This window comes from Dendronephthya gigantea, unplaced genomic scaffold, assembly GCF_004324835.1.
Source record: "Dendronephthya gigantea isolate DGI-Jeju-01 unplaced genomic scaffold, DenGig_1.0 000064F, whole genome shotgun sequence".
NCBI classification, from domain to species: domain Eukaryota; kingdom Metazoa; phylum Cnidaria; class Anthozoa; order Malacalcyonacea; family Nephtheidae; genus Dendronephthya; species Dendronephthya gigantea.
Genome location: NW_021163074.1, coordinates 1 through 20,563, shown reverse-complemented (window position 1 = coordinate 20,563; position 20,563 = coordinate 1). Strand labels below are relative to the sequence as shown.

Here is a 20,563-nt window from a genome sequence, read left to right as displayed (position 1 = left end):
CTATTTTGCATTGACATTTTACTATTTTAACATTGTGTTTTTTATGTTTCCGATATCTCTTGCCTGAGTTGCCTCACAGCCGGCTCGGGGATTGGGAACAAGATTGCCTCCAACAACGGATCGATTGTTTAGTTTAAAGTGAAATTGATAGAGAATCCAAAAGACCAAAATGTTCAACTTTTTTGAGGCCAAGGAAGAAAAATAAAGCCAAAAAGAAGTTATTTAGCCTGTCCCTGGTGTAGCTTTTGTTCTTGAAGCCTCAAAGCTTTGCTTGGGTTTGCTGTGGATTTCACCAATGATATCAAGAGGGGGCGGTTACTAAGCCTTTCTCTTCCAAAACAATCTCTATGTTCTGAAAAAGTATTTTAGGTATAAATCAATCCATACTATTTCACCCTAGTTTTAATACATCTTATTATAATTTTAATATATTTTAAAAATTAAATCTTGCAACCCTTCTTCCATCTGCTTCTTTTGTACAATCATTACCAGATCGGTCAAAGAGGTCTGTTTTTTTGAACTGTTCTATCAAGATGGCGAAGTCGAAGAATCACACAGCACACAACCAGTGTAGGTTTATAATCATGATGTTGTAAATTATCTCAGCAAAAGTAGTTAAAATGAACACTGAAATTTTTTTGGTATATAAACTGTACTTTGAAACCATATCGGTATTTGAATTTTGGTAAATGTATTCATATGTATGATGTCGATCTTAAATACGATGTTATAGTAAATGTTTATAAAATCCTTCCATAGCAAAAAAATGGCATAGAAAAGGTATCAAGAAGCCAAAAACACAGAGATATCCATCCTTGAAAGGAGTAAGTGCTGCCATTGTTTTAAATGCTTTGACACCATGCAAAATAATACTATTGAACAGGTCTAGCAACACATTGTAACTTGACTGTTTAAGTATAAAAAGACATTGGAATTGCATAATGCGTACCTGATGTGTCAGTTGTGTGATACAAAACCTCTACTCTGGTTTGAATATGCTAGATTACTATTTCATTCACCTAGTTGGAAGATGGTACTCAGAGTATTGCTCAACTTAACATGCGGCATATGGTCATAATAGATGTTTGTACCGTCCTATACCATTATGCTTGTGTAGAGAAAACATTACCTAATTTTACCAACTGCGTTTTTAAATAATATCATGATTGATATTTAAGAAGATCTAGGCTTATTTTAAAACAAACCCTAGATAATATTTATTGGTAGTATGGGTAGGCCATTTATTTCTCTTTGATAACAAACCATGTTCCTAAATTTCTAGAAATGCACCATACCTAATAGTCATATTATATTAATTTTCAACATTAAGTCACAACTGTGAAATTCTTTTTATTTTTTGTATGCTATTTGAAAATCTGCAGCCAGTTGTTCAAAGCTATGTTAGCGCTAACTCTGGGTTAATTTTAAATCTGCTATTTTAGTTGTGCTTCAGCACTGCTATTTTAAAACCAAATAGGACTTATATTGATCTAGTTGAAAACTTTAAACTAAAGATTTGCATTAACCCAGTGGAAGATAACCATCTTTTGAACAACTGGCTCATGGAGTTTAGTAATTAGTTTTATATCTTTCCTATAGGTTGACCCAAAATATCTCAGAAATATGAGATTCTCTAAGAAACACAACAAGAAAGTAAAATAATGCAAAGATGCAATAGATTTGTCTGTTATGTTGTGAAATAAACTTCTCCAAATAAACAAAGTCAATGTGTTTAAAGGCGACTCCACAAAATATGTGACATATTTTTGGTCATCTGTTGACAACTAACCCTTGTGTTTTACGAATATACCCCCTGGACACTGCACACCACATACAATAGTAGACTATTAAATATGTGTCTACTGTTCAGGGGCCGATTGTTCAAAGCTAGGTTAGCGCTAACCCTGGGTTAAATTTTACTCTGCTGCCTTCTTTTATAGCATTTACAAAATAAGACTTCTATTGATCCACAAAATATTTATGGAAAACATGTTAAACGCTCATAAACGAGCGATTAAAAAATTGATGTGAAAGTTTCCAGGGAGAGTGATGTGAAAATTTCCAGATGAGTCAACCCAGGGTTAAGCTAGCCGCCTTTTGAACAATTGGCCCCAGCAGACTAAAGGTATACCATGAGAACAGTGCCTCACACCATAGTCTATGCTCACACACACACGCACAATATTAAATGCCTCGTATCAGATTCGCTAATATCAAATAGTCGTCACGCCTGTTTTTCCACTAAGCGAAATTGCTCGCGCAAGTGATTAGCGTTAAAAAATATTGGGACAAACATTTTTGATAGTATTTAAATGGCTGTGGCCAATTTATTTTTTTTGAAGGTTTTTTTTTGGCACACACACCCATGATTATACTGCCAACTGTCATCAACCAATTTTCGTGTGACGCTACCAGTGACACTCCTTAGTGCATCATGCATTTTGTAATCAGATTTTGTAATCTCTATAGGATAATGCAAATTAAACCGGCTGCTGGCTTTAATAGTTCTGGGCCCGATTGTATCAATCCCATGGATAATTCAAAATTAAATAACACTTTTACAATTCTCCTGAATGAGTCAACTTGAATATTATGCACTGAATATGTAGTTGTAAACAGTATCTTTGTATTAAGGTCAAAAACATTTTGTTCGCTTGTTGAATAAAATAGCCTGTGCACAGACGCACTAGAATAAAACGGCAGACTTGCTTTCTATTTTGGACTTAAATATCCACCGTTTAAGCTAAACGGGCTTGATACAACCGGCCCCTGAGAGCACTGCTCCCGAATCGCAAAGATCGAGAAGACACAAATTTAACAACGTTCATAAGGCGTTATTCAACTGTAATATTCTTATCCTTCGTTCTCCTGACTGTCTTCGGTTTGCCACATAACCCTGGGCTTAATGTTATTCCGGGTGATGTATCATCGACTGTAACTTCTTGATTTAGATACTTGTCCTTTCAACAAATGGCAACAGAGGAAGAAACCTCCAATAAATTATGTTATTATAAGCTATTTATAAATTTTAAAAAGATGGGATTTGATCTTTTAAACAGGGTCTTCCAAGAAAGATCTTTCAACAGTGGAAGAATCTCTTAATATTTACGACGAGCATTGACAGACGTCGAAGTTTGTTTTATTTTTTTTCAAATCCCATTACCTGATTAAATGTTTACATCATCCCCCACCGTATATAACATGCATCAAAATGTTTACATCGGTCCCCTCTGTGAATAATAAGTGATTAAATAAACCTAATGATCACTGTCGCGCTGATATTAGAAAAAAAGTATACAAGCTCCCCTCTGATAAAAACTGATGATTTGGTTGATGTTACATTAAAGGATTATATGGAATAATGTATTATATATATAGATTATATGGTTGCATGTTTTTGGCATATTTGTGGCGCGTTCGTGTTAATTGAAAATAAAACAAGTTCATTTTTGGGGGGAGATGGAAATTTAGGACTTTATGCCAGTAGAAAGCATTTACAATCTTTGATGACATTCTATAATGATGAAAAGTTCGGGTCTTTATATACTTTTTTATTCGTTATCCGCGTTAGCCATATATAGTTATGCATACAGGTATATGCTTCTCTAGAATCAACCATTTTTCAGTGGCTAATTTTCTGTATAATAAAAGGAATTTTATACATGATTTGTTTTGCACGTCAGTAGCAGTCAATTTCACAAACACATTCCCGGTCTTCAACTTCACCATGCCCATCGGCGTGGTCCTAGACTAATGACTTTGAGCATACTATACATGGTAATAATATTAATAGCCATGCTTCAGTAGTGTTGTAAATGTAATATGTGATAAGAAGTTGAAATTCTTAGGAGATTTTCTGTGTAACACAAAAAGTGAAAAGTAAAGGTTTGCCCTGATTCTAACGTTATCTGTGTTTCTTGCTTTGCCTTTGTGCTTTGTTCTTGTCTACACTCCATTAACATAATGTTGATCGATATAAAAGCTTCCCTGAAAGTATCTTTGCTATCGCCATCGGCGTAACCCTTGAACTGCAATTTATGTATATCTGACCTAACAAAAGTTTTGAGATTAAAATTTAAAGCAACTTCAAATCGTGATGTTGCATATATTTATCTCGGCACTTTATCATATTGATAACTCAAAGACTAAGTTTCGATTTACGGTATAAAATTAACAACTGCTGCTGTCGCATAAGGTAATTGAGATTGCATATTTTACAGATTAAAGGTGAATTTCACCAATTTGCTGTATTTTGTTTTTAAAGGCTTAAATTTGGAGCAATTGAATGCAATTTGCACTCGAAATTGGCATCAAAGATTAAAGCTATATTCAAATTTCGAGGCGGATTTATATTCACAATTGGTCGTAAGTAGATTGAGTGATGCTTCTGGAAATATTCTGTCAAATGACAATTACTTCCAAATTTTGTGCTATGTGTACTCTATACTAGTCTATAAATGATATGTTGTAATGTGTGCATGTACTACTTCTATATTCTTTTGTAAAATGTATTGACTATTGCCACAAAGTAGTGTCAATATGGTGAATAAATTATGTAGGACAAAGTCAAGACAAAGAAATCAATGCTTGATAATATTTTTCGTTTAAAAGACAGACAAGAATCGTCAATTGTGTCATATTTTAATCCGTTTGTCAGTAACCGCCTTCGGCTTCGATCCTTCATTTTTTTTATGCATGATACAAACAGTGAATTGTTGTGTGTTGTACATATCACGGTGTTCTATATGACTATATATGTTTGCCCATATGTCATAATTCATAAAAGCACTCTGACTGCATGTGTCTCTCTGAATGATCCAATTTCAGTGTTTTTAAACGCTTATATTAAACGTTATTTGGTTTGTGCATGTGTTTGTCCCGGATATATATAGTATATATAACAATGAAAGAAACTTTAACCAAGCCTACGAACTACTCAGTATTGAAACAGCATAACGCGGCCCGAAATGTTGCGGACTGAGTGACGATGAAATTTTAATGATAAAAATTCATTTAGCGATGTGGTGAATATTTATTATTAAATTATGCAAATATTTTAATGACAGTGCAAAACTCTAAACAAAATTTCAAATTAAGCTTATAATTGTGGAAACACATTTTTACTTAAAAAAATGTTGTTTTGGGGCGTCTTTGCATTAATATACATCCACTATATTCTTATTAACTTGTGGTCGCAATGAAGAACTTCTACGCGGTGAAAGTCACAAGACTGCATACAAATATTTGATCTGAAGTTGCGATAAGGCAACAATTTGGTTATGAAATTTGACGTTCGTATCATTTGCATTTTGGTGTGAACGTATTGCTCTGTGGCGAGACGAAATTTCAGAACAAAATTAATTGTTGCGGTGTTTTTACTTTGACTGTGCGATTGTCATGCTTCGTAAGTAGGGGAATTTAATGTAAATCTTTCGGATTTGGTATACCAAAGCGACATGAAAGATGTATTGTCCGGTAAGTAGAAAATAGCGCAAAATGTTATAAATATATATAAACTTGTTAAATTGTTGGACTTAAATCGACTGAAACACCTGTGGCTGTTTATAATCTGTATTTAGACTATTTTTAGACAGGACGTTTGTGTTTAAATGCATTTTCACTTTCAAAGTTAACTCGTTACTGAAGGTACATGCACAGCATCTAAATTAGTTGAACGACTAGTAGCTAAACTAATTCAAAGAATCGAAGTCGTATTCTTTGTAAGTTTAAATGTAGTCAAATTATGTTATTTTTTTTCTTTGGCCTTTACATGCTCAGTTTTTGGAATTTACCTCGCCCTGAAATATCTATAATCTCAATAAACTGAATTTGTGTGGCATTTCAGGGTTAAAAAACGACAACGAAGTCTTTCGAAGACATACTAGCTAGCACGCAGGCTTTAATGAAACTGTTTCCCGTCTATAAGATTAACATCTTCCTACGAATCATTCTCCTTCTAGTATGAAATCACTGATTGTTATCGTTTCATTTTTAGCTGCCGCAGTTTTCGAGTTTGCAATGTTTGGTATCATGGTTCTTTTCCTTTCATTCTGCGGATTCTTCACGTTTAAACACTGTTTCTATATGTGGCGAAGAAAAAAACGTAAAAGACACGATGATTCTTTAGAAAGCATACTCGACCTACTGTATAACGAGGACTATTATTACCTGGAATCCAGTACTCCTTATCTTCCACCTACCGAAGATGACTCAAGTAGCGAAAAAACAGGAGAAAGTGTCGACCAGGAAGCAGATGTGTCCAAAGCTGCATCATTTGCAAGTGCTCCTGCACATGGGCAGAGTGTTAAATGGGCCGGAACCGAAAAAATTTCATTAGATAAATATAAAGTAGGTATTTTTTCTTAGCACGCGCAGTGATTATTAAATGTACTTACTCTATATACAGTGTCCAGGTGGGACGATTTGCAGTGCAGGGGCCGGTTGTATCAAGCCCGTTTAGCTTAAACGGCGGATAAGCCAAAATTAAATAACACTCTTACATCCCTCTTGAATGAGTCAACTTGAATATTGTGCACTGAATATGTAGTTGTAAGCAGTATCTTTGTATTAAGGTTAAAAACATTTAGTTTGCTTGTTGAGTAAAACGATAGACTTGCTTTCTATTTTGAACTTAACAACCGTTTAAGCTAAACGGGCTTGATACAACCGGCCCCAGGCTGGAAGAATGCTTTCCTCTGTGAAACGCATATTCTCTCATGCCTCTCGATCATGAAATATTTTAGTTTTCGATCGGGTTTGACCGCCTCAGAAGGAATTTAAGTGTTTGTGTTTTGCATATAGCCTAATCAGTTCAACATCAATTACACGTCATTCTCAGTCTAATTTTTTTAGAAGGGATTTCTAAATGTTTATCTCCGCATTTACACAAACTAATTGTCTTCAATACAAAAAAACTTTCATTCGATCTTCTTCTGTCCAAATGCATTTTTACTGTTTTCATTCAGTTAACGGCCTATTGCTTCATGAAACTAATTACATGCAGCCGGAAACCTAAACTGCAACAACGTAAATTAAATTTCATAAATAATGTGATTTCATAATTTTTTTACCAGGTGTGTCCACAGACATTGAAACCAGAAGCAAGAGACGATTGCTCTTCAGCTCAACGCAAGCTTAAACGTCAAACAAAGTTCCTAGGCTCTTCCGAAAATGTTGTTAGCCCAGGGGAGCATTCAACTAGCCCTGCGTTACCAAGCCGTCAGCTGAGCGTCGATCAGCATCCGGAACAACGTCCACACACTCTTAACCTCGGTTCTAACTCGAAGAAAAGTAACAGTCCACCGGCGAGTGTATCACCTAGCGCCCGACGCAAGGAAACTTCAGTTTCAATTAGAAAAGTAGTTGCAACGTCAAAATTCATCGGGGCTGCACATCGAGCAAAAAGACAGCTACGAATGCAATCCCGTTTTCAACCTGGAACTTTTCATTTTCGCGAAAAAAGTACCGAAGAATCGATCTCCCCAAGCGCAAGTTTTGAAAAACGCATTTCGCCGAATGATGACTTCGATACGCGTAAAAACAGCAAGAGAAAGGTCAATTTTTTAGATCCTGTTGAGTCTGTGACTCCCACGAGGGACCAAACCCGAGGCACTCACGCGAAGGATGCTCACAAGTGGGAACCTTACACGGGGGGTCACGCCCCAGACAGACACCCGAGACGACACAAGCGGGACACTTACGCGAGGGAACACACGGGAGTTTCTAGCCCACAAGAATCACACGCTTACCACGGAAGCCGAATTCACGTTCCTGATAAACGCGGGCAAAAGATCGGATCTCCCCATTCAGCATTCAAATGGTTTCCCAGGCCTCGCACAACCGGAAGTTCAGATCATGATCATGGTCGTCATGACGACAGAAGTGGAACTGACGTAGAGGAACTATGTCAAGAGTATGAACAAATGGAAAAGACTCGTTATGCTGAGATGTTAAAGAAAGCGAAATCACTTCGTCGAGAACATTTGCCATTCTTAAACCGTAAGCACGATTCAACTTAACTGAAATCAACTCAACTTAACTGAAACAAGAAAACGCCCCTTCTTAGTATTTTTCTTCATTAGCTTCGAACGAAAAATGCTTTTTCGTGCGAATAAAGCCCCGCAAGAACGCAATGCCGGGCGAGAAGTGGTTTAGGCTAGCTGTGCCAGTGTTGGTACATGCATGTTATCTCGATAACAAAGATAAATATATGAAAAAAAATGAAAAATACGTTATTAATGGTTTTAAGAGTTCTTTTATATAAGAGTACATACGAATCTACTTTCAGTATGGTAGCTAACTTCAGGTGGTAGCTAACTTCAGTAACGTGAAGTAAAACGTGGAGTGAAAAATGTTAGCTCTTGTTATCATATGCAATTTGTGCTGCAACGCTTCACGTTCGCGTAGTCTACACAATATACTATTTCATCAACCTGGTTTTCAGTGTGTAGTTTCGTCTCTGCTTGTCCCGACAAGTTTCTTATAAGGTGGTGTCAAAGCCAGGGTATATTTATAATCAAAGTATTATATAAATAATTTATAGTTTCAACATACCTATTAAACAACGTTAATGTGTTGTGTTAAACTTTGTAAAAAAGACAGCATTCTCTAAATATACGACATCTGAACCGATTTAAATGTATTCTCACAACCTGCAGTTAATCTTTCATGTTCAATGACTGCATAAAGACCTATAACCAGGGCGTTGTCGAACAATCTTAAGTGCACTGGGCGTGTAACACCGAAGTTGTACCGACAAACACGTGGTATACCTCGAAGCGCATCGAGACTCGAGAGAAAGCACATATACCCTCTCGGTCAGTTTTGGAAGCGCACGTAACTGATGATGGGACATTGAGAAACTTTATAAGAAAATATTTTTTTTACATTAAAAGCGATTTATCAATAGACAAATGAGTCTATAATTGTTGCAAGCAACTAAGCAGGAATTGCTCTTAAACCTATGGACGTTGGTAGCAATTATATATGGCGGTTACCGGCGACCAACTTCGCATTTACTGACTATCCTGCCAAAGTTGGGGTGTATTGAGGCTCCCACGCCCCGCATGCGCGCTCCTGCATGCTTAAAGCTTGAACCTTAGGCAAATGGCAAACTGGAAATCGCAGTTTAGCAAGATCTTCAGTCTTCAAATGAGCTACGTTATTAATTTATTATGCTCAATCTTAAACAGCTGATTTCAACATTTAATAGTCTACAGCTGACTCTAAACTGCGATTTATATAACTGATATATCTAACTCTATACTGAACTGCGGCGTCGAGCTAAAGATTTTTATCGCCTTAATTTTGACTCCAACGATACAATAATTCGCTGAGTTTTCCAAAAATTAGTAATTTCTTTAAATTAAACTTGCCGGTTTTACTAAATAATTGATGTTGAATGTTGAAAGATAAAATGATGCCTGTCAGTTTTGTTAAATGTGGTCAGACCAAAAGCCGTTCATGCATTGAGATGAATAGACCAAAAGCCGTTCACGTTATTCATTATGAATTAGTGGTTTCATCACTATCATGGCACTCATGGAATCACATCGATTTCCATGATTGATTAGAGTACATCCAGAGATTATATATTCCCGGCTCCGCGGACCATTATTCAAAGTAGCCGAAAGCATGTAGGCTGAATATTTGAATTGAACCGCGATACTATAGTGCCCTTCCTTATTTCCCTAACTTTAATTAGACTTGGTATATTAGCACGCTGCTTCATGACTATATAGTGAGTTAAGATTCATAAGTGCTTAGCTATAGTCTGCTACACCTTCGCTTCATCCTTTACTCTTGTAGGAATACTAAAAAATGATGAAAAAATGTGCAAAACCGCTTCCACGCCGCAAATTGAATTATTTTGCAATCGATTTTTGGCAGTCAGGCGAATTCAAAGATCTATAAAATATTACTGACTAATTCACAAACTTCGTGTTTAGATCAAATCCGAATCCGAAACTATTCCATATAACAAGAGCATTTTTCACTCAGTTATATTTCCACGTCATGCAGTTACCACCTTTCCCGGCTTGCAGTCATGCATGTATATATACTTATTGGCGTGCGCAGGATTTTTGTGCTAAGGGTCGTACGGGTAATGGGGCACAAGTAAATTATAATTTTCTCCATCTAATTAAAAAATCACAAGCTGCATATTTTTCAGAGAAACTGCCCCCGGATGCCCCTGCATGCATGCACGCTCACTTCTACATGTTCGCCCTGTAAATAATTGGGCTGTTATAACTTCCTTTAAACAGAAAGGAGGAGTTGTAAATGGAGAAAAAATCCAGTAAGCATCGAACTAATGGAAATAAAGCCTTTTAAAGAATTTGGAGATGAGACTGATAGCTTTGAATTGGATTCTTCTGACGCTGAATTACACGAAAATAGATCGAAAGAGAAACATTACAAAAGTGCGACCAGGAAATCGGAAATTAAACCTCTCCTCGCGCCTGAGACGTTCAGTGAATTACGATTCAAAAGTGATTTGCAATTGAAGACTAAGGAGTCTGAATTATATAGTTTTCAAAGCATAAAGAATACCAAAAAAACTGAACACCAACCATTTATGAAAGAAAAGAGAACATTGAAAGACTGGCAGCAATTTCGACTAAAAGGTGTCTCTGAACTGAAGGACGCTGAACCAATGTATATCAAAGCAACACAAGACGGAATGGTAAGAGGTGCTAATTATTTGTTGGTCTAATCGCTGAATGGCCACTGGGTGATTGTGGAACTTGTTAGGCAGCCAAGGCAGGGGCTATTCCGGCTAAGGAAATTTGAACTCCATGGAGTAAACTACAAATGTCTGTCAGTGTATGTCCTTATCCTTACTGTCTTTTGACGACAGGTGCCATCAAAGTACATGATCAAAAGATAACCAATACTCGATGCTTTACACCAGGGTGTCTCTGCGATACAAATACCATGCTTGCATGATTATGCTAGGGCAATTGCAAGATGAAACGGAGACGGGATGGGGCAACTGCACCTACACGATCTTGATTAATCGGTTTCCCAATTCGCAGAATAGAAAATTTAAGATTATCCTATACTCTTTAGGGGGAAAATACTTCATGGTTTATGTTCCCACCAAAATGTAGCTAATATCCTGTAAGCTGCAATGCTGCAGCAGGGCTTTGATATCAGTTTTCCTTTAAACAGAAACTGGTTGAAACCGAGCAACATTTGATCGCAGATGCGACAGAGCCCTTACTCAAGCACGCAAATTCAGAAATAGGTTGTGGAAAGAGAAAGCTAGCAAGAAAATTTCAACAAACTGTCGGAAAAGTTTTTAAAATCACTGGAGGAAAACGCAATGTGACGCGAAAATTGAAGAACCGCGAAAGTACTATGTCGCAGAGGATGGGGTTGACAGACGAGTTTTGTGATCAGGTAGGATATCTTGGGATATCAAAACTCTCCTATCCAGAGACATTGAGATCAACATTCTCAGTTGTCAATTAGTCTACGTAATGTAATAACATGCCTTATTTAAGCAATTAGACCTAATTAGGGTCAAATTAGAAGGTTTATTACGCAGCTGATTACGCACGACTGAATTTCGTGTACTCTTCACGTTGCTTTGAAGATTTCTTTTTACCGATAAAAAATGGTGAGTTAGTTTGACTAATTTGATTTTATCAGTGAAATAATCATGATAAAACTCAATTCGATGTGGTAACTTAATTGACTAAGTAGTTAAAAATGTATCCATGTAATTTTCATAGCCAGTGTTGAAAGTGTTGATAAAAGTGCAAATAGAAACAAATCACTAACCAATAGCTTGCTCGGTGACCGATCCAGCGTTAGTCAAAATAGTTCACTGCAGCACAATTTGAATAACAGTACCTGAGTACCCGCGCTGAATATTAGTGCTCGATGTTTATGAATCTCCTGAGAACGTTATATATTAACTAAATTATTATTGAGCTGATGGATGCCGCGTTTGCAAGTTTAAATTAGATGTTTTTCGGTAGAAAGGCTACCCGGGAACGTTGCGAAAATAAAACTTGCGGCCTTTGGCGGGAATCGGAATCTACACCTATGTGATTCCGGAGGATCAGCTCTTATCGCAGAAGTGTAGGTTGCGAATATTCCATAGTTTTTATTTACTCCAGTTAGATATATTTTTGTTTTCCACAATTTGGGCGATCGACGCATTAAAATGACGTCATAAACTTAATTAGTTCTAATTGAGTTCTAATTGGTAATTCAATCAACCTGATTAGCAGTTCCAGGTTTAAGGAAAATAACGCGTGCGTTGATGTAAATTATTAACATCTGCTTACAAGAATGGTATGTTGATACATGAATATAGCTACTAACTTCTGTGGAAAACAGCATATAAGAAATAAAACCAAGTTAAGCAAGATTGGGATTAAGCAGAGAGATTCTATTGTATTCATTACTTTTTATTTATGTAATTTTACAAAGTTTTGTGTTTGGTATTGTGGAACACTGTAAAACAATTGAGTTTATTATGTAATATACTAAAACATATTACATTCTTTAGAGAGAGTGTTTATCAATTCATGTTGGCCAAGCTGGAGTCCAAATTGGAAACGCTTGCTGGGAATTGTATTGCCTTGAGCATGGTATACAGCCAGATGGTCAGATGTCGTCCGATAAAACTCTGGGCGGCGGTGATGACTCGTTCAACACTTTCTTCTGTGAAACTGGCGCGGGAAAACACGTTCCACGAGCTGTTTTTGTGGACCTTGAGCCAACAGTTGTCGGTTAGTATATCAGTTAGTATATCAGTCTGCTGTCTATAGCATATATAGCATATAGCATATAGCATATAGCATATAGCATATAGCATATAGCATATAGCATATAGCATATAGCATATAGCATATAATAGCATAGCATAGTTCAATCGTATTGTTTGCTATTTTCAGATGAGGTTCGTACTGGAACATATCGTGAGTTGTTTCATCCGGAACAACTGATAACAGGCAAAGAAGATGCTGCAAACAATTATGCCCGGGGTCATTACACTGTCGGCAAGGAGATAGTTGATTTGGTTTTAGACAGAATTCGTAAGATGGTGCGTTGGCCTTTTTAATTTGCTATCATGTACGACAAATTTGAATCAATAATCAAACCTTTATTCGTTTTAGATGTCATTTTTAATCTTTAAACTCGAACAGCAGTCGCGCTGAATTAGCCTTTCTCACGATGACGTTTTGGGGTACTTTCAATTTTCTGTCAAAATGAGTTAAAAAATTATGATTAAACATGAAAGGCAATTTTTTTAAAACCATTAAACCATTTGAAGAATAACTACAGCCTAAAATTAAAGACTGTGGCCGTTATGAGGTCTCACGCTTGTGGTTTTGAAAAAAAGTACTCCAAAAATGGCAGCATATTCATCATCGTGAGAAAGGCTAATTAGGTAATTAATTCTAATCAGCGCTAATTAGTCCCAATTAACTTTCAGCACGAAAGGAATAAACGCGCACGTGCACTTAATGATAAAAATCTGTAAGCCTGTAGCGTAGCCAGGAGTTTAAGTTGGAAGACCTATGGAGAACATATGGATTGTGTCATTTGGCGTCTCGAGATACATTCATCTAATCGTTATCATCCTTTAGGCTGATCAATGCACAGGTTTGCAAGGTTTTCTTATTTTCCATTCATTTGGAGGAGGCACGGGCTCAGGTTTTACCTCTTTGCTGATGGAACGCTTGTCTGTGGATTATGGCAAGAAATCCAAACTGGAGTTCTCTGTTTATCCCGCTCCACAGGTAAACACCATTGAATAATACACAATTAATAGTGCGGATCAAGCTGGGATCACAAACTAGAGCTTGATCGGAGTTTAATAGGTATTGGTAATAGCGGAACAAAAGTCAGTTTATACTCAAGCTGCGTCCACATGCGAGACGCTGCTCAAATACCACCGGTTCGATGAACTTTTGTTGTAAACGTGTCGAAATAAGGATGCCAGGCGAATTGCAATGATTTTGCCTCACCAAACTGTCAAAATTTCTCACGTAATAGGGTTCAGCTACTTTGGGCAACTAGGTGATTCTACCTCTATATTCTGTGAGACCGTATTATTACCACATGCGGGTTCAGTCCTCTTCTTCAATTACCTTCACCCTACTTTTGAGCACTGTAAGTCTGTATGTAGTAACAATTTGCGCTACCTGATATGGTTTCATATGATAGGTTTCAACAGCAGTCGTGGAACCCTACAATTCCGTGTTAACGACTCACACAACCTTGGAGCATTCCGATTGCGCTTTCATGGTGGACAATGAAGCCATTTACGACATTTGCCGTCGAAACTTGGACATCGAACGACCTACATACACTAACCTGAACCGTCTGATTGGTCAGATTGTATCCTCAATTACCGCGTCGTTGCGATTTGACGGTGCGCTCAACGTCGACTTGACCGAATTTCAAACAAATTTGGTCCCCTACCCTAGAATTCATTTCCCGTTGGTGACTTATGCTCCAGTTATCTCAGCCGAGAAAGCGTTCCACGAGCAACTTAGCGTCGCCGAAATAACGAACGCGTGTTTTGATCCAGCAAATCAAATGGTGAAATGCGACCCGCGGCATGGCAAATACATGGCATGTTGTATGCTGTATCGTGGCGATGTCGTACCCAAGGATGTTAACGCTGCCATAGCAACGATAAAAACAAAGCGTACTATACAGTTTGTAGACTGGTGCCCAACTGGCTTCAAGGTTAGACCAGTGAACATGGTTAGACGTGCTAGTTAGAAAGGGAATAAGTTTAAACAATGTTTTAAGAAGTTTTCGCACGAGTGTTCCATTATTACATAAACGAACAACCAACGGAAAGTCGTGCCTTAGATAATCCTGAAAAATTCATTTTAGGTCGGAATAAATTACCAGCCACCAACAGTCGTTCCTGGTGGAGACCTGGCCAAAGTTCAACGTGCCGTATGTATGCTGAGCAATACTACTGCCATAGCCGAAGCATGGGCAAGGTTGGACCATAAATTTGATCTGATGTACGCCAAGCGAGCCTTTGTTCATTGGTATGTGGGTGAGGGAATGGAGGAAGGAGAGTTTACCGAGGCACGTGAAAATTTAGCCGCCCTTGAAAAGGACTATGAAGAAGTCGGCATGGATACTATGGATGACGAATTGGGAGGCGAAGAAGGCGATGAGTATTAAGAAAGAGTTTCGTCGAGAACTTGTATGTCTGGCTTAGAGAAATTTGAGAAAAACTGAATAAAATTAAAGAGGATTTTTGCAAAACTGGAACTATATAAAAATTGGAATATAAATTTGAATTGTAAAATCGAATAATTTGGTAATTACCTCTCGTGAAATAAAACACATGTTTTTTTATTTAATTTTGATACTTTATCAAACACCCAAAGCTGGAACATTCAATATCAAAGTAAACCGCACCATAGTGTGGCTAAATTTAAATCGGCTACATTTTTAAAGTATCGATCAAATTTTTTTAATTATCAATTACAATCGGCTTTATTCTAGTTGAACTGACCTGGGGCCAGTTGTATGAAAGCCGGATAGCGCTATTCACCGGATAGTGGTTTTTATTACAATCGCTTTAAAATCGCCCGTTGTTGGGTATAACTTTGATCAAAACCCACTTTATATAGAAGACAAAATAAATACATAACATAAAGTATTCCATGTCACATGCTACGAATGTCATTTTTGCTTTCATTTTTGCACATAAATGGAACAATCTATAATTTCGATTTTTGAAGCCAGTGGTCGTATTTAGTACTATTTACAGCTTTGTGAATCTTTCAATCACTGAGATATACAATATTTGTTCTTTTAATATTCACGATTTTTTAGACGCCGTTGCAAAATGTCCAATCTTCAGGTAATCTATGTCCAATCTATATCCTATTCTTTTTTAATAATTATTTTATATTAATTTTATATAATACTTAAAGTCAGTCAATCTTTTAGAAAATTCAAGAGGAAGCAGTCGCCTTGTATCGAAAATGTGCCTCAATTCCTAACATTAGCAGTGGCACAATGTCTATAAATAATGATATCTTGAGCATTTACAGCATTTGGTCACAGAGAAACTTAGTGGGTAACAACAAAAGGACATTCAGTCGAAAGTTTCACTATCCATACAACAGCAACAGCAGTAACATTGATTATCAAAAATGTTTTAAGGATAATTTTCCGACACAAACAGACAATGAGTAAGTTTTTTTGATATTAGAATAAAAACCCATGGTGACCTGGGGGATGCAGCCACACCCAATTTGGTGGAATGGGGTAATTTAGGTAGTTCGTAGTCATGTTTTAGGTAAATTGTGCTGGAAAAGCTTAGCTTAAAAAAAAGTTCAACCCCAAATTGGTGGCAAATGGAGTTTCTGAATTTTAATATTTTTCCTAGGTGGTAAACTACCCTAGAAAACCTACTACTTTTGCCATATTTTGTGGCAACATTTTGACCCCCTCATTTTTTAACCTGTATGCCTATGTCGAATAATATTGTCCAACTTAATCCAAAACTTTCTGTGGAAGAGTAAAATGAGGCATAGAAATTATGAAATCTAGAAATTGTGTGGTCTGGGTTATTCTATACAATCTTGATACTCAAACATTTATCAACTTGCAATTTTAGACAAATGTGTTGTGAGTCAAAATCTGGTCAATTGAGAGCCATTCTAAGAAAGATTCCTGCCGACAAGAAAAAAAAGGAAGACACTCAAAATATTGAGGTTATTTCTTCTAGTACTACTGTGATTGTTTGGCATTATTCAATACAGTACATTTCTTCCTTTATATTTATAGATCTGGTCCAATGGGAGTTGTATAAAGTGCTATACATTTGACAGAGTCCTTGACAAGCATGGAAAAATAAATCATGATGGTTATTTCAATTTATATATAAGATTTGTCTAAGAAGATCTACTGATTTTTATTGCAAGACATAATGACCAAATTAATAAATTTTGTTCATGTATATTTTATTTCTATGATATAGATCTGTTTGGCTGTTTTACATGGTCACCATGTGAAAGATATTTGTTATATATTGCTGAAAAGAAAGTCCCTGAAGCCTGCTCATTTTTTGACAGTAAGTTCTGACTTAACATTTTGTGCAATTGAGCTTACCTTTCCTTTGTGATGGCATGCAATTAAATGTGGTATGCTGAAGGATGAATGATCAGTTTACAATGTGATCATTAATTGCAAAGTTATTCATCATGCTAGATATATTGCCTAACAAATTATGACACCTAAATTTTAGCAAAAAAAGATGAAAAAACTGAAGATAAAGTTGAAAAGGTAAATGTTGTTAATATTTGAATTAAGATAATCAGCAAGCTCTACCCTAGCTGTGTGTCGATAGTTTGATCATAAGCATTTAACATATATATAATATATTTGGGAATGATCAATAATGTACATGGAAAATGTTTATCAGGCTTCAATACCCATACACTGACAGGGTAGGAAATTTGTGTACCAAGAAGATTGGGGTGAGCAACTGGTTGGCATCCACATGACAGTCTTAGTTGTCTTGGATACAGAAAAAGATGAAATCAGAATATTAGATGGAATACCAGAAAACATCTGTGCTGGCCAGGTAATTGTGGGCCGAAACATCTAATCACTTAATTGCAGAGCTTCCCACTCTTACGACTTTTTCAATGTCACTACTAACGAGGATGATCCAACCATATTAGTGATATTACCACTAATTTTCCAATTTTGGTGCAATGTTGCTTGCAGTATAGGCTAGTGCAATACCTACTTGCATGCAAATTTTTTACAATTTGTGAGAAGATGTTTCACAATAGCCAAAATTAAAGTCTCATGTTCCAGTGGGTGGCTGCTGTTAAACCTAATTGTTATAAACCCTGTCAATTGGGGAAGAAAGCAGACAGACTTATTTTCTATTTTTTATATTTTAGGCAATCTGGGCACCTGATGGAAATGGTGTTATATTTTGCGGTCAACATCATAAACCTTACAGATTGGGGTTAAAATATTGTCATAATAGAAAGTAAGAAGTTTGTATACTATAGGCTATGGCAGTCGCAAAAACTAAATTCTTCTGGGAACTTAATGTCATAATTTTTTTAATAATCATATAACGTGCGCATTTAGTTCTTGGAAACCATGGAGATTGGAGAAGGGTGATAATAAGAGAAATATCTATATCCAAATCTAACCTGCCCATTATTTTTTTACATAGGAGTGGTATTTACTATTTATCTCTGGATGGAAAATCTTGTGGTTTGTCTAAACGCTACAACTATATATATATATATATATATATATATATATATATTTCTTGCTTTAAATATCAAAGGAGAATGCTTTCAAACCTTTCCCCCAGGCAAAATTCTTTGTTCAGCAACTTGGCGCGAAAACTGAGTAACATTGGCATGTAACATTGGGTGGACCTTAAAAACGTGATTCAACAAGTTCAAATCTGATTTTATTTCTTTTCCTCCTTAAACATGCGATTTGAAAGAATGATAACATTTTTTGTAGAAATTTTGAGTGATGGAACAGAATCAGTTTGTTTTCCCAGATTATCCCCGGATGAAAGTAAACTTGTATGTGAATTTGAGGGTTAATAAAGCGACATAAATGAAATTAACAGGTCTTGCAATGATTTAATGAGCATCCTTAAAGCTGTTAAGTTCAGAAATTTTTTTCAGATATACGTATCTAGAATGCTGTATGGTCCTCATTTATGTTGTAAGAAAATTTTAATGGTACGTATATTGAAGTCATTTTCTAAATTGCATTTTTATATTAAAAATATTGAACGCAAAACATCGTAGACGTGTATAATAGGAAACTGGATTTTTTTCCCTTTACCCTTCTCTGTAGCAATTAGTTATTAATTAAGTCTAAATTGTATCAAATTTGAATTAGATTAGACGAGACTAGTACATTTGTTTATATCTGAAAAAAATAGTTTGTCCTGCAACATGAGACAATTTCCTACTGTAATCCTACTTTTTGTTTTTAGTATGACTGGCAGTCGAAGACGACTCGAACACTTGTTGATCAAGTTGATGAACCAGAGAATGGTTAGTCATTTGTATAGGTTCAGACACCTGACAAATTCTGGACCGTGTTTCGACGAATTCGTCCGGTTTCCCGGCGTATACACGTAGACGATCTTGAATTCATCTTGTGTGAACGTTTACACTACGAACGATTTTAGTTGTGGTACGGTTGGAGTTTTGCTAGTAATTGGACAATCAAAATTTTATTCGTACTATTTTTTCAACTCGTATAAAAAATTGTGCGTAGTGTAAATGGGGCTATAGCTGCGGCGTATATAATTGTTCCATCAACGTTACCAGGAGAGGAATACATTACTTAGACAACAGTTCTGGTCAAAACATTGCCGACACTTGCTGTTTATCTCACCACATTTAGCATTTTAGCTGCCTCGGACTGAATGTTAAACTCGGGCCGCCAAAGATTCGACATAATTTTACGGAAGGCGGAAAGGAAGAATAGATTAGGAAAAGTGATGTTTCACCCCACAGCTTTGTCGTCAAATTGATCGAAATTTGGCCAGGATTGCAGATAACGAGAAAGCTATCAGTAAATATTGCACTGAAACTGGGGCTCTTTTTAATTGTTGTGTCAAATTTCTTTTTTCAGAATCCGCTTTTCCAGGACTTTTCACCGGAGGTATTTAAAGTATGATGTTACTATATACCTGTGTTTTGGTATATTCGCGTAGTCTTTAATAAGTCAGATTGGACACTCGAATGTGATACCAGGCTAGGGTAACAGAAATGCGGTCACTGATTTCTTGTGTATTTTTTTGTAATATACTGTACTTTCCCAGGGATGGTGAAGCGAGTCTGGTCTGATGATGGATCTATGATTGTCTTAGACACAGCACGGCGTTCTACGAAAGTATGCAAGTATATTATTAATTATACGTTCTTTTAAATCTGATAATGTCTGATACAGTACATCTACAATTGAATTGAATACTTAATGTTCTACCATCCATTGCTGGTTATTAAATTTATAGACAATTTCCTCCGACAGACAAAGCATTTTAGCATCGATGACCACCCACAATAGACGTCCCTTATGAATCACGATACTGTATATAAAAATTACAGGCCTAAATATGGCATGTTTATTTTAGGACATTGTTGTCATAGATGCCATTACGGGAAGTGTACAAAGAGTGACACCTGGTAAATATATAGGGGTTAAAATCCTTTTTTAAAAATTGAAGACGTAAATACACTTGGAAGTTTATCGAATCGTTTGAAAGATCTGGTAATAATTTTTTGTCCAGAATTCATGGAGTACAATACAAGATGTAACCCTTTCAGTGCTTGGCTCATTTTGGACAAAAAAATATTACCAAAAATTTGATTCTCTGTATCCAAAAAGGTATCCAGCACGATTCCGCGGTTGGCATTGAAAGCTTGTCAATGAATAAAATAAAATTTACTTTATAAAATAAATTTATCTTAGGAAATGGATGTTGGACACTGCTTGATGTTCACAAAGATTTTATTCTTGCCTCCTATTCATCTCCAGCAACTCCTGCAAAACTGGT

At 36.4% G+C, this 20,563-nt stretch overlaps 2 protein-coding genes across 3 annotated transcripts; both read left to right on the top strand.

The window, feature by feature from the left end:
* Positions 1-5,047: 5,047 nt before the first annotated feature.
* LOC114530528 lies at positions 5,048-15,254 on the top strand. Of its 2 annotated transcripts, XM_028552094.1 has the most exons (10): positions 5,048-5,475; positions 5,996-6,348; positions 7,074-7,998; positions 10,266-10,684; positions 11,173-11,403; positions 12,524-12,746; positions 12,912-13,060; positions 13,608-13,760; positions 14,188-14,715; positions 14,869-15,254. In XM_028552094.1, exons 1-10 carry the CDS (start codon positions 5,457-5,459, stop codon positions 15,169-15,171), a joined length of 3,303 nt encoding a protein of 1,100 aa, XP_028407895.1. In that variant the 5' UTR covers positions 5,048-5,456; the 3' UTR covers positions 15,172-15,254. The 2 variants fall into 2 exon arrangements, with proteins under 2 accessions (XP_028407895.1, XP_028407894.1); XM_028552093.1 differs by lacking the exon at positions 5,048-5,475 and having other exon boundaries at positions 5,500-6,348.
* A 424-nt stretch (positions 15,255-15,678) lies between these two features.
* On the top strand, positions 15,679-20,556 carry LOC114530665 (acylamino-acid-releasing enzyme-like; the record flags this gene model as incomplete). Its single annotated transcript, XM_028552263.1, has 16 exons — positions 15,679-15,859; positions 15,949-16,193; positions 16,622-16,718; positions 16,792-16,870; positions 16,985-17,077; positions 17,252-17,289; positions 17,453-17,590; positions 17,919-18,010; positions 18,203-18,243; positions 18,505-18,569; positions 18,675-18,731; positions 18,992-19,052; positions 19,639-19,668; positions 19,829-19,899; positions 20,141-20,192; positions 20,479-20,556. Coding segments are annotated over exons 1-16 (1,252 nt in total), but the record flags the coding sequence as incomplete, so codon positions are not given.
* Positions 20,557-20,563: the final 7 nt, after the last annotated feature.

Bases quoted from the DNA above. Each gene is read 5' to 3' on its own strand.
- LOC114530528 (XM_028552093.1), top strand. From the start codon at position 5,962: ATGAAATCACTGATTGTTATCGTTTCATTTTTAGCTGCCGCAGTTTTC. The intron at 10,685-11,172 runs GTAAGAGGTGCT...TCCTTTAAACAG, and splicing joins AAGCAACACAAGACGGAATG to AAACTGGTTGAAACCGAGCA. The intron at 13,061-13,607 runs GTGCGTTGGCCT...ATCATCCTTTAG, and splicing joins TAGACAGAATTCGTAAGATG to GCTGATCAATGCACAGGTTT.